The following is a 15,022-nucleotide window of genomic DNA, read 5'->3' as shown; positions in this document are numbered from 1 at the left end:
TTGTACGTTATACACTGTTGAATTAGTTTAATTCTTAATTTATTATCTATTTAATTATTGCATTTTGCAACCTGCCAACATCTAAAAATAGTACAAAAATACCTACTGAATATAATAAACATCGTTCACAGTATCACTTATTTTTTACTTAAAAACTTCTGAAAGGTAAAAATTTTAATCTATCTGCTTTTAGAATATTTTATGTTGAAATGTATTTTAACGTATTTTGTACAATATTTTTTTTTCCAAAAAAGTCACAATCGTTCCGTGACAGTTGCAGTGTGAACGACCGGCATATCTCTGATACCGAATTCAATATATCAGCTTACATTTTTATTATAATATTTTTTATAAAATGGTAAATAATTAAAAAAATATATTACATGAATTCTGTTTTTTTTTTATTTAATCTTTTTTTATTTATATATCTTCATTTAGATTTTGTTATGGCCAAAACTTAGCGGACCTCTGGTAACACTGGTGTAACGGATTTTCTCTCCGCTAGCAACCTTCGCGCGCGGTTGCGGGTCCGCGCCATTATAAAACACAATATTAGTGTACAACATTAGTACACAATATTAAGACACGTTATTAGCAAGAGTGACAAAAACGTGGTAATTGATTTTCGGGGTCAGCAAAAAACCGTCTCAATTGACCACGTAAAACCCGCGTACATTCAGACAACCGATCAAGAGATGTGGCCTGTCCCCGTCGTCATATCGGAAAATAGTCCACTACAAGAAAGACCGCATCAACTTAGCTGCGTAGAGCTTCCTGTGAACTCGGTCTGAGAATTTCTTCGGTTGACGTGAACTTCCGAGTGATATAAAGCACCGCCCACTGCTTGGAGATACGTCTCCATAGCAACAACAAACGATCGTCCAGTTTCGACATTAAACTCAACAACGATCCTCACCAACACACGCTCGTCCAAGTTTCGACTACAAAATTAACGACGACCCGCTGCAACTAAACACGCCCGCGTAGAACTTCCAACGGCTACTTTACGTTCAACAAACCCGCGTAAAATCTCCTACAACTGCTACGCTTATCTCAAATAATTAAACAATTTTTTTAAACAAAAACATATTTTACGCAGAATGAGTTGGTTGACATTTACTGAAATTTACCGTACAGAGATAATCGCATTTATGCCAATTAATTGGTTGTTGTTGCAGTCTTTTGATGCATTTATTGAATAGGAAGCGATACACCTAGACCTCAATTACGATACCAAGGTTATTAGGAAAGTAAAGATACAGGTTAGTATTAACTATCGAGAGACCGAAATATTTTTAATCGAGCGTAGAACGAGACCACTTTTAAAAAAAGAGATTTTTGATGAAAATTGATGAAAAAAAAAACGATTTTTACTCGGTTGGCAACACTGCCATAATTGTTAGGATGCTTTAAAATTACCGCGTCAATTCCGAATCACCTAACGACTGATTATAAATGTATGTGCTTAAAAAAAACAGGCGCTCTAAATGTATTGAAGTTCGTGGTGATGAATTAAAAAAATGTTTTTCTAGAGATATTATAATTTAATTAACACATAATTCGCGGGTCGATTACGCTGCAAGCGCTATTACACCAAACTGGTGATTTTACGTTATACAAATATTTCTAGCGCCTTAAATTTACATAAGATTAAAAATATTTATTTTCCCCATTTATCTTTATATTTTTATTTTAAAAAATAAAAGTTTTACGTGGACATAAATAAGATTTTTAATAGTTCATCAATGAAAAACACTTCTTAAAACACACAGATGTATAAGTTCACGCTACGTTTTTTTGTGTGCCGGCATGTGACCCGTTTATAAAAATCTGCGACGTTAAGTATTAATATATTTTTTAGTATATGTGCCCCTTTATAATTATTTGTTATTTTTGTTCCAAAAAATATTCGGAACCCGCTGTTACTGCATATACAAAAAAAAACTCAAAATTCCAAGACTCGCAGTTAAAGTGTATAAGTAAAATAATTAAGAAATATATTTTAAACCATTTACTTTTATTTTCATACTTGATATTTCAATATTAATAATTCTCTACTAATCAGTGAATATAATATAGATTAATATATGTTCTGCCGAGCTCTACACTTATTACACTTTCACCTCACATATATATCCCTAGGCCTATATATCTGGCGGGCCGTTAACGCTTGCGCTTGCTACCGTGTCATTCCCCCCAACCCCAGTGCTTCAGGCTAAAGCCCTGTCAGCCTCCCTTGAGGGGGGGCTAACAACGGTCTAGCGAGCATTGATTCATCGGAGCACCGATCTTATAGGAACGCCTTTAAAATCAATTTTTAATTTGAAAAATAATTTATATGGATAAAATTAGCAATTTATTTATGAAAATGTAATTAAAACATCATATCGGTCTAGCGAGCATTGATTCATCGGAGCACCGATCTTATAGGAACGCCTTTAAAATCAATTTTTAATTTGAAAAATAATTTATATGGATAAAATTAGCAATTTATTTATGAAAATGTAATTAAACGAATCAATCTAATTCAAGGGGGGCACTAGCTACAAAGAGAACACAGCCAGTCGAAAAAAACGTCTAGCTTGTTGTTGACATTTACACGGCAGTCCTTACTAGAGCTTATATGTATATTTGTTGTATTTTACATGCGATTTATATGTATTTTTTGTAAAGCTGTTATGCCATGCACATGTATTTAAATAATTTTATTCAATTTTACTTTTACTGTGTTACTTCTACAGCCATATACAATTCAGATAACACAAGAACTGAAGCTCAGATACCATGGACAGCGAAGAGTCTACGTAGATTGGGCGGTGGGTGGGAGCAGCAGGAAGTTGATGCTGATTTTTCAAAGAAAAAGTTTCCACCTCTATGAGAATGTAAATTAGCAAAGTTGACGCATATGGGACGAGAAAAATCCTCTTGTGATTCACGAGAGAACATTACATGCCTAAAAAGTGACTCTTTAGTGCGCATTGTGATCAAGCGGCGTCAAAGGTTAGACCAGGGGTAGGGAACCTTTTCACGTTGGAAGGCCGCATTAAGTTACTTTCAAATAAAAAAGGCCGCATTCAAGAAATTTCAATTGATGACCTCAAAATAAGTACCAGAAATTTTGGGAACATATCAGATTACGCTCTTTTTCCAAGAGCTTGCGTATAATTCTTTACAGAAGGAAATATATTTTTTCTTATAAGAAAACAAATAAATAAATTTTGGCGTCAGTCAAAATGCCGCACCAATAGTGCCAAAAGGCCGCACCAATGGTGCCAAAAGGCCACATGCGACCAAGCCACAGGTTCCCCACCCTTGGGTTAGACTGTAACAATCAATTATGAGCGCTAAGCGTAATGCTAATTTATATCTATTTATAATTAATGAAATACATAAAATGTTTTCTTAATAAAAAAATCCAAAAATATTTTTAATTTTGCATTTTTTTAAAAAAAAGTTCGAAAACTGCAGTTGGATTACTTTTTCAATATATAATTGTTTATTCCAAATAATACTAATTTTATTCTATTTGTTATATTATCTTTAATATATATTTTTACTTATGGGCTACAAAAAATATACGACGGCGACGATATGACACCATGAAATGACATCAAAATTATCGGGAGCGTGTTGAGCCCGTCAACACTATAAAAACAAGAGCACTACCTGTCAGATTTAATTTAAATTTTCAAATCGCTTCCTGCACTAATTACACAAACTATGAAAATTTCAGCGAAATCGGCCTGGTAGTTTTTGAGTTTAGAGAGTACACACATACGAACATTGCCTTTTATGTATATAGATTATTTTTTTTACTGTTTTATATTGCATGCTTGTACATACATATACATTAAAATATACTAAATATATTTTTAAAGATTAATTAATTAATAATTATTTAATTAATTAATGTAAATAATAATCTGATGAAATTTTAGATCCAGGCGCTACCTAGATTTTTCGACGAGCTGGTTTTTGTCCGAATAAATCGAATCACGAAACATTTTGTTCTGTAAAAAGATATTATTTAAAAATAAAATTGTGTAATAAAAACTGTTTTTATTTTAAATCACGTCAAAATAAAAAAAAACAGATCGAATCGTATAGTGTGCACAATCGGTCACAATTTGAATGCATTTAAGCAAAATGTATCTTATAATAATAGTACATATTTGAAATTTAAGTTGTAAGTCTGTTTTTCATATGTCGCTTTCGTTTGATATATCGATATATTTTGCACAATATATTCAATAGATTTTTTTTCATTGATCTGTTCGTTTCATATATATTTTATTTTTCATCTTAGCATATACATATATATTTTATTATTTATGTGTTTGAAATATACTGATATATAATAAAATATATATACTGATATATATTGAATAGAGAACGCTGTGTCTGCAACTTGGATGAATAAAATAAAATATGCGATTGAGGGAGTAGACGATTGTGATTCTCTGATTGAAATAAAAATTTTACCGCTCTTGTTTTATTTATTTATGAGATTGTCAATAAAATATGATTCCTTAGCACGTGCGATGAACGGACGCTTATTACTAATTTTTTGTTATGGCAATGTCTGGGCGGCGGCGTGCTACAGCGCCATCCGCTTCCGGCGGCTTCACATCGAACCGCCACAACCGCCCAGGCCGCGGCCGATAGAGCCATGCCGATAGAGCCCACCGCCGCCATGGCTGATGCCGAGAAAACACCGCAGCAGCCGAAGACCGCGCCGCTCAAGCATGTCATCGGTGAGTACCCGCGCCTCGGGGGCAAAGCGCCGGAGCTCCCAGATCACCGACGCTTCGCCTTCTGCATTGCACGTGGTTTGGCCACAGAGACGCCCGGCGTCCCTTGCGCCCTTTCTGTGTTCCCGATTAGCACCAGCACCCCGAGAGAGTATCCCGAAAGGCTGGGTCCCTTAAAACGGCCGCGGCTTGTGAATAGTAGTTTTTTCAAGCCGCGTGCGCCGGGACGCCGGCATGGCCGCGCGTCCATTTTTATTTCACAGCTTCTCCGGACCTCCTCAATCAGCTCCCTTGCGCGCTTTCATCGCATTCTAATAGGAATTTCGAATCCAATTTAGCAACAACATGGCGGCGCTGGGGCGCATTCTCCCAGCTTTTTCAATCCAAGGCCACGATCGATCGCGCGCCATTTATGCTCTGAATAGAAGCTTTTCGGACCAAAATTTCATTTTTTTAATTCAAATCGACTATTTGCCATTACATCGCCGATCATGAATTTATGCCAGGAATAGATGTTTTTCGGACCGAAATAACATTTGAAATTAAATTCAAATCGATATTCTTCTCGCGAATTCATGCCCGGGATTTCAGCTTTTAGCACCAAAATAACATTTTTTATACTCAAATCGTCATTTTTTCACGCGCCGCATGGTCTCTCTTATCACACGTGTCTGTTAATCAATTACGATACTGACTTGGCTTTTTTTATTTGTTTCAGCTGAAAAGGTGTCTGGCACCGTGAAATGGTTTAACGTCAAGAGCGGTTACGGGTTCATCAACAGGTAAAGTTAATTTTCAGCTCTTCATACTTGAATTCTTTGCAAATAAGCCGATGGTTTTGACGCTGAGACGCTTAACATCTAATTATCAGGAAGTCGAATCCGATACAAAGTCCAGTAAGGTTTTTTTTGTCACCAATCAGCACTGCGATTTTATTTCGCATTGCCATGTTTTGCATTTTTATTGTATTTCCATGTATGTACCTCTATGCGATTATCAACCTACATTCATCTCTCGATCAAACTGCACAAAAATCCCTAAGATTTTCGATCCGTGTTACCAATTTATTTATTTTTTTTGTTGTAAAATGTTTATTTTAATATGATAACTAATTTCACAAATATATTATACAATATTTTTGCAAGCATTGTACTGATGATTTTCAATCTGTGAATTGCGCTTATGAAATATTTGTTTTGTATAAAAACAATTTACGAAACCCTAATTTATTAAGACTATATAAATGTTTAATTTGTTTAAAAATAAGAGATTGCCGAAAATAAAAATTGTACTAATATATTTGCATTGTGCAAGTATAAAAAGTCGCAAAAAACCCAGAAAAAATACTGTCTGTTACAAATCAAATCAGAAATCTGTCAATTTTATAGGTTCCTTAAATTTAGTGTTGCTTACTAGATTTACGGAACCCTAGATTTACGGAACCAGTCAAATTGACTGGTTTCTGATTTGAGTTGTGTTAGACAGTATTTTTTTCCGACTTTTTATATTTGCACAATGTAAATATATTAACACTCTTTTTATTTTCGTAAACTTATTATTTTTAAGAATCTGGTCCACTACATACCTATTTTTAATGACACCCGTCAGAAAAGACTCCAACAAAAATTGGATATAATCTTTTCGCGAAATATCATCTTGAAACTAAAAATCGAATTAGAAAATTATTTACTTGTATCAATCTCTGGGATGCGTAAAATCGTTAACTTGTTTTATTTATCTACAATATTCTTTTCATAGAACATAAACATTCTATTCAATATGGTTAAAAAATACTTATCCTGTTTTTCGGCAACATTCAAAACAAAATAATTAACTAGTCTAATGTATTTTTGTATAACAATAAAACATTTTGAGCTTATTTTTCAATCATGGTAAATTTATAGAAAAAAAATTTTTTGTATAGCTGCCAATTTAAATAATAATACTGGATCAGGCTGATAATGAACTTAGCTGGGATATTTTTACAAGGTCAATTTATAAGAAATGTATTGAAATCGAGTGAACAAAATTCCCATATATATACATAAATAAATATTTTTAACATCTCTTTGGCGAGTCGAAGAAACTGAATTTAAATCAGATTCTTATTAACATGTATTATTTCCATTACAAATACTGTATATAATTGTAATAAACAGAGGAAAAATTAAATGAGTAATAGGTATATAACGAATTGATTGTGCAATACGAGCAAGCATTTGTCGAAACAGTGAACACCTTATGTATATCTCTCTGATGAATCCTTTTCCGTTGAAAATATCCTTACATAAATGCACAAACAATTTATTTTAAAGAACAAAGTATTTATTAAAGTGCATTCTAGTGGTATCTATTGGTAAAACCCAGATGGTTTTATATTTTTACATCAGCAAAAAATAAAAAACATATTTTCTTATATTTGATTCAAGGTAAATAATTTCTATATAAAATAATATAGATAAATTGAAGAATGCGGAATAAATGCGAAACAATAAGTTCAAAAATGTTCTATTATTAATTATTTTATTTATTGACTAAAATACGTTTAACAAATTTTCTCAATATCGAAGACTATTTACAATTAAATCGCATAAATATAAAAAAGTGTATTTCCCAGAATTACACAATCTTATAGTAGTTATATTTCCCGATATTAACCGCCCTACCTTTGGGTTATTATTCAAAAAGTAGGTAAAAAACATCGGGTCTTTTTCCATTAGATTTCGCAATAACAATACTTGTTTACAATATAACAAATAATTTACACAATAAACTCATTTATGATCCTTTTTTGTATCCTTTGCTAGTCAGAGGTTCTCAACATAAGATGTCACCGAATAATTTTTATAATACCCATACGAACGTATCACGTACGTTTGTATGAGTAGGGCGGTACTCAAAAATTGCTGTCAAATAATAGCTATACAAATATAATCACATCAAATACCGAGTTGTTTTTCGCCAAGATTAGTTTCTATTGTCAAAATTCAAATCGAAAACATTTGCATCTGCTTGTGACTTTTCATTGTCTTTTAATGTTCTAACTCACTTTAAAAAAAATATTTTTCATTTTTGAATTTGATGTTTTCAATTTTAACAAAACTATTATGTCATTTTAAAGCAATAGATGAATAATACATATTTTAAAAACCAGTTATTTAATAATAATAATAATTTTGCTTTTGAATTATCGGAATTTTACTGTCATACATAATGCAGTGGGTGTAATACAAAATAGTTGTTTTTAATATATTTATTTGATATTGTCTCACTACTATATAATTACCATGAATTACTAGGCTCCAAAATTTGTCTTGTAGCATACACTTCCAGGACCCAAGGGACATGTGTATTTTTATTTTATTAAAATTAATAATTATATGAACTACTTTCAATTTTATTTGTTAAACAGTCAAAAAGTCTCGAGGAAAAGATGAAGGTTGAATTGTATTTTTGTATGTTTTTCCTGAATCAAGGTAAGTTTTATTTTCTGATGCTATTAGCGAGTATTTAAACGCTGTTGGCGAGCGTCTTTTGTACTGTCGGCGAGCGCATTTGTACTCTGTTAGCGAGCGTGTTGTATGCTGTCGGCGAGCGTCTGTACACCGTCAGCGAGCGCATTTGTATGCTGTTAGCGTGCGTATTTGTTCCCTGTCAGCGAGCGTATTTGTACGTTGTCAGCAAGCGTATTTTTACGCTGTTAGTGAGCGTATTTGTACCTTGTCAGCTAGTGTATTTGTACGCTGTTAGCGAGCGTATTTGTATGCTGTTAGCGAGCGTATATGTACGGTCAGCGAGCGTATTTTTACGCTGTTAGCGAGCGTATTTGTGTGCTGTTAGCGAGCGTATTTGTATGCTGTCAATGGGCGTATTTGAGATCTGCGTGACGACTTCTGAGATGGTTGCGTCGAATTGAGATGCATATTAAATAAAACTTATTTTCAATTTATTAATAATTTTGATGTCTATAAGGCACACTATCATCACCAGTTACAATTTTTTTAACTTACTGAAGTATTGGCATTATTTCCCCGTCAATACCATTATAAGTGTATCCAAATCTAATATAGGGGTATATAATTTTATATGTGGCCCGCGGAGTTATGATGCATTTCCAAAGTGACCCGCAAAATCATTTGGGTTGGCCACCTTTTAGACCGACGGGTCTAATTTTAACTTCATTTTTCACATTAACATCGGTAGAATATGCATAATCAGACACAAAATACAATTATATCGAGAAATACAGCACAAGTTATTTTTACAATAATACTATAAAAATGTCATTATATCAGTTAAAATGATTAAAATTTCACTTATTGGTACACAAACTATTAACACAAAGTTAATTTCAAAAATACTATATAGGCAATAAAATCGTCACCTTCTCGAAAATCGTTGACTCAACTGAAAAAGGATTTTGCGCAATTCCATTGTGTGCTCTTCAGTTGAGTCAATGATTTACGAAAGGGCGACGGCTTTATTGCGTATATTGTATTTTTGAAATTACCTTTGTCTTGATAATTTGTCACTGAAAAATCCACATTATTGCAATAAAAATCCCTCATTGATACTTTTATTGCAATAATAGTTATTATCTACAAAATTACAAAATATATAAAGGTAAAATGCATAAAATCAATGTTTCGTTTTTTCAAATTAAAAAATCGAAGTCTAGTGATTCTGACTCGCATTGAGAGTCCAAAGGGTATTTGTCTTATTTATTTTAGTGTTAGTGATTCACCTATTTTATTTTTGTGGTGGTGATGATTTATATTCCAAAACGCCCTTTAAATGTTATTGGTATGTCATCAGAATGTATACTACTTAAATTCACTCTGTGAGTATGTATTTTATAATCAATTATTCATACGTTCTGTTTTGTCAAACACCATTTGCTTTTCAAATTTGCCATTTAAAATAAATTGTTGAGGGAGTAGCTAGTGATTTTTTCGATTCGATTTATACAATCATCAAATGTTCATCCATTACGATTGTTTTGAACTTCTTTTTGCGCCTGCAACTGAACGGGGAATTCAATATATTGAATTTTAATGTGAATTAGATTTATTTTTCTTACTAAAGAGTGTTTCTACGCAACTTAAATGTTGATCGTAATGACTGATTACCAAATTTATGGTTCGGCGCCGTTGCACTGCAATGGCGATGCCACGATTTTATTGCTTTTGACGTGAATTTTTGACTTCTGAAAAGGGATAATTGTTTTTGCGCTCTCCTATTGACCAAAATTTGGTTTGAATACATTTGAACCAATACTCGAATGTCAGAAGTCAGTAGTAATATCGGTAAGGATAGCTATCATATTTTAAAAACACTAATATCGAAGCGCAGATAAGGATATAATGTCTGTCGACTTCCTCTTATTTCCCATGAGAGATCTTGGTCTTGACTTAATGCAACTTCTAAAACTAATTATTTTAAGAGCTTCATTAGGTTTGGGTTTGAACAGAAAATGGATGTTTCGCAACTGTCAAATTGAGTTTCATAGACATTATAGCGCCTATCAGTTAAATTATATTTTCGCTATTAGAAATGTATTTGGAATTTACTAGTAAAAATTTAACTTGATCGAAAAATACACATTCATTGTAAATGTGTTGATTACTGTAACGTGTGGAAAAGATAAAAAATATAATTTCACCAGCATCTGCCAGATAAAATATATTTTCACTAGTAAAAATATACATCTACCGGTGAAAATGTATTCCGATATGATTTCACTGAATTTAAAAAAATATTTTTAGGATAGGTTCGAGATTTTTTTGAGGGATAACTTGAGAATTTCTAGTTTAGAATCTGGGATGTCATTTTAATATTATCCAGGGGAGGGGGCAAAAGTTGGCCTGTCGATGGTCATTATTTTAATATTTCGATTTCATTAAATGACAAATTCAAGTTGGTTCGTTGAGATAAATTTTAGCTGCAGATAAATAAGATGAGCAGCTGCTTATATTATTCAAGGTGTTACATAGTGACATATATGCGCGTGGGAGCATAGTTTTTTGTGTGTATTATTGCATATTAGGAAACAATTGGAAATGTATACACGGTTTCTAATTACTAATCTAAAATAAAAGTAAGACCTTACACATCTCACATTTTCGTCCTTGTTTTGCAAGCGAATTTTTATTTTATTTATATACAACTTATGCTGTTAAAGATATGGTGCAAGAAGTTGTCTGATTCCGAGAGAGAAGTTTTGACTGATATATTTGAACCAACAACTGGAGTATAATAATTGATATTTTTTTATCGTGTATATATAGAATTAAATATATTTTATATAAATATGTAAACTTTGGTCTAAATCCGATGTGTACCCATCGAATAGCAAACCAAAGATTTTTATAAATACGTATATATGTTTATCCTTGCCGTGGGCGAATTGCAATGCCTTTTTTTTAATCAAATGTTTGATGAATGAATATATTATCACATGATGAATAAAAAGATGATTATTTTGTCCTTAAGACGGGAGGGGCGCGTCTTGGTGTCAATCGATGCTTTCGAGCTTCGGAGCTCTTCGATTCTGCATTGCTTCTAAATTCAGCCATTTTGACGGCGGTGAGGATAAACATATATGCGTATAATGTGAATAGAATTTTGGCACTTTTACCAACACTTGACAGTGTTTAAAATTTTGTCAAAAATAATTATTTTATATGTTTAAAAAAAATGTTTTTTTAATGCACAGTACTAATAGCGCTCAACAATTAGGCATATATATTTTCACAATGAATATTATTGTTGACTACTTATAAAGTATAAAGCTTCAGTTGCAGGGATTATATACAAGAATGGCAATAATATTCGCTTTGACCTTTTATTGAAATTATATATGTGTATACATATACATATAATTTTAATGTTAAATCGATACCTTTAAGGATAAATTTTGAAAAACATTATTTCAATCTTTTGATTCATTTCTTGCGCCATATTCCGATTATGCCGATGCAATCTTAATGACGTTGCCTTATTTTTGCTTATCACATTTTACGTCATTCTAATTAAATTGGCATTGTTTACCCTTAAAGATACAATTACTATAGATGTGCGATTTGATATTATATATTATGTAATACACATGATAAGCAACTATTCGAAGCTTTCATTTATTCATATTTTATAACGGATAAGATGTACTTGTTTAACTTATCGATCCAACCTCATGTATATTATTTAATTTATTATTATTTATGCATGTGATATTTGCAAATTGTTCTGCGCCATTTTGAAGAAGGCTCGCATTTGTGCATTTATTGCGTAATAAAAATTTTACTGGACTTGGGTAAACTTAATGTCGATAAAGCTAGCCTTCGCTGAGTAACAGTGCCAAAATATCTATCGGTTCGCATTTTATAATAAATTGTTTTTTCACTGTTCATTCGTGTTCAACAGGGATGATACAAAAGAAGATGTATTCGTACATCAAACTGCCATCGCTAGGAATAATCCAAGGAAATTGGTGCGTTCAGTCGGCGATGGGGAGGCTGTCGAATTCTCCGTAGTCGAAGGCGACAAGGGCTTCGAAGCTGCTTTTGTTACTGGACCCGACGGAGCACCAGTCAAAGGCTCGCCTTACGCAGCCGAAAAACGCCGCGGGTACGCTAACATTGTAATTTTCAATGGAGGGAGGGAAAACTGTCTTTTTTCGATTTGATCGTGTGCACTGTTTTAGATTCTTACAAAGGCAACAAGGAGGCGGTGGCCGCGGAGGAGCAGAAGGTGGTGGTGGACCGCGCAGAGGCGGTCTCGGGGCGCGCACCTTCCAGTCTGTGATGCACATGCAGATGGCTAAACAGCCTGGTGCAGAAGGAGAAGGAGCGCAGCCTCAGCACCGATACTTTCGCAACAACATGCGCGGTGGAAGACGCGGAGGCAGAACTCAACCAAACAACGGTGAACAAGTTCTAGAAGGAGCAGGAGGCGGCGGCGGAGGCGGCAACAACGGGCCTCCGCGCGGCGGAAGAGGCGGACGCTGGTTCGGCGCTCATCGTCCTCAAAGAGGAAGACAGGGCGGCAAGCCTCAAGGCGCAGGTCAAGACAAAGGTGCACAAGATAAACAGTCCACCCCCGGAACAATAACCGGAACACCCATCGACAAGAACAATCAAGAATTCTGGGGAATCAGAGACCAAAACGAACCGATTTGGGAGGAGAAGGAAGTGCATAACACCACCACTCAAAGTCAAGCTTAAGATTGATACGACCTTAATCACATTATTTTTTTAACCTTTCTAGAGTGTTTACTGCAGCTTAAACTAACTTATTGCCCGATTACGTCCGAACTTTGCCGTTTTTGATGTAACCGGTTTTTCTTACTTTGTATATTGAGTTTTTTTTATTAGTCCTCTCCGAGAGTAAAGATTTCAAATTGTTTTACTCGTGTCTTATTGAATCTACGCAAAGGCAAGCTAGGTGTCACTATGTAACGTTAGGGAGTCCGAGCTGCTCTTGAGGATGTTTAAAATGTAGTCTTTTACATCTTGATGTGTATGTATATATTGATATATATATATATGGTAAGGAGCGCATCCTTGAAAATAACGAATTGTAACAAATCGAATATACCTTTAATACTTTACCGCGTGGAGAGAAACAACAGTGTTGATGGACTTACAATTATTTATTTGACCATGTGGTATATACAATATAAAATATGTCGACGTCTATTTTATATCTTATCTGTCAAGTGAAATAATGCTTATTGGAATACTACACGTTTATTGTATTAATTTCTTATTACCAAAGGGTATAAAACATAATTTATTTATATATAAAAATTTATATATTTGTATCACGGAAAATTTTATGAAATTTTTTTTATCATTTTCTGCTGTTTGTTAATTTATATTATTTATGAATCTGTTATGTTTTGTAAAGTGGACTCTTAAATATTTTAGATGATAAGGAATAAAATCTCAATTCATCTGAATACTCGAGAGTCTGCTGTATTAGTATATATGTGGAAAATCATCTCGTATTCTAATAAGCAAAAATATTCCATTATCAGTATATTAGTATTGTACTTCAGTGGTAATGTCTAGTGTTAAATGTGTGGATTGTGAATGAATCGCTTTATTGATCCATCAATTTGTGGGTATTGTCTCAGTAGTCAATTAATTTTTATTTTCAAACAACAAAAAAAACTTGAAATCTTGACTGTTATTGTTCAAAGGGCATGTGCATGAAAAGGCAAAACAAATAAAAATACCTAAAATTGTAATTTAAATGTTTATTTTTTAAAATCGATCCCAGTCGTTACATCCAATCCTTGTCCCGAATCATTAATGCTGTGTTGCGAGTTGTCGATAGTTTCGACGGTGCTCTTCGACGAATAATTCTTTAATCCCTTTAAAATGCTCAACGTTAGATTCTGATATGAAAGATATATCTTTATAGAAGTAAGTACCTTTTGTTTTGAGACTCGATTGGGAAGTTTCTCGACGCCTGTGAAGTGGTTCTGAATTTCCACTAATGTATAGCCCTCGGTTTCAGGTAAGAAGAAATAAAACGTGATGGCTCCTGAGATGCTATTATTTTTACGATTATTAATTTGAGGATGTGGGAGTACATATCGTTTATAGAATTAATACCTGAAGATGGAATACAGCAAAAAAGTGCCAGCTAATGTCATACTTTCGACCATTGCGAAGAAATTCTTATTTGCTGCAAAACCTAATAAATAACCGGTGCCTCCTGATAAACCACTTGCTATTGCTTTAGTTTCCAATGAGAAAACCTGAAATATTATTTGTAGACCATATTATGAGAAGAGATATTTGATTTAAATATAATATATGATGAGTTTACCTCTCCGATCAAAACCCACGGTAGAAGCCTAATGCCGGTATGTGATACAAAGGCGCTGGCAATCAAGAATGTGAGCGGAATCCAAGATAAGGCATTTTCCTATAATATGTAACAATAAAAATATGTAACACTGGCAATAGGTAGTTTGTTTTCAAATCTTTATAATACAGTCAACATTTTCAGTCTTACTAAAAGGCAACTTTTGCAATCAATATGAATGTCTTATTCAACTAGAAACATAAATAACATTGCAGTGGTGTGAGGTATTTTGATTGGAGCTATTTATATTTTAAGATTTATAAAGCTTCCTTTTTGAGTCAATTGACTTAAAAAATAACATTGAATTTCTTTTGCGTTTACGCAAGGTCTGTCAGGGGTGTGGGGAGCAAGAGGGCAATGGTGTGGTGTTAGATTAAATAATGCCGGAACGCTAA

At 33.5% G+C, this 15,022-nt stretch overlaps 2 protein-coding genes across 3 annotated transcripts in view; one reads left to right on the top strand and one right to left on the bottom strand.

Moving 5' to 3' along the window:
• The first annotated feature begins 4,639 nt into the window (after positions 1 to 4,639).
• yps (Y-box binding protein ypsilon schachtel) lies at positions 4,640 to 14,001 on the top strand. 2 transcript variants are annotated; one of them, XM_088187575.1, is made up of 4 exons: positions 4,640 to 4,754; positions 5,470 to 5,533; positions 12,174 to 12,377; positions 12,466 to 14,001. In XM_088187575.1, exons 1-4 carry the CDS (start codon positions 4,670 to 4,672, stop codon positions 12,971 to 12,973), a joined length of 861 nt encoding a protein of 286 aa, XP_088043701.1. In that variant the 5' UTR covers positions 4,640 to 4,669; the 3' UTR covers positions 12,974 to 14,001. The 2 variants fall into 2 exon arrangements, with proteins under 2 accessions (XP_088043701.1, XP_088043700.1); XM_088187574.1 differs by having other exon boundaries at positions 12,454 to 14,001.
• Positions 13,996 to 15,022, bottom strand: part of LOC148234451 (facilitated trehalose transporter Tret1-like) — an 18,712-nt gene continuing 17,685 nt past the window's right edge. Inside the window, exons 11-14 of the mRNA XM_088187573.1 lie at positions 14,589 to 14,687; positions 14,372 to 14,517; positions 14,188 to 14,308; positions 13,996 to 14,127 (exon numbers count right to left, since the gene is read on the bottom strand). Coding sequence (XP_088043699.1) covers positions 14,011 to 14,127; positions 14,188 to 14,308; positions 14,372 to 14,517; positions 14,589 to 14,687 — 483 coding nt within the window. The 3' untranslated portion in view covers positions 13,996 to 14,010. The remainder of the gene's footprint in view (positions 14,128 to 14,187; positions 14,309 to 14,371; positions 14,518 to 14,588; positions 14,688 to 15,022) is intronic.

Source organism: Plectrocnemia conspersa, unplaced genomic scaffold (genome assembly GCF_051122295.1).
Source record: "Plectrocnemia conspersa isolate PC_06_02 unplaced genomic scaffold, ASM5112229v1 ptg000006l, whole genome shotgun sequence".
Taxonomy (NCBI): Eukaryota; Metazoa; Arthropoda; class Insecta; order Trichoptera; family Polycentropodidae; genus Plectrocnemia; species Plectrocnemia conspersa.
The sequence above is the reverse complement of the archived record's forward strand: the minus strand, read 5'-3'. Positions and strand labels throughout refer to the sequence as shown.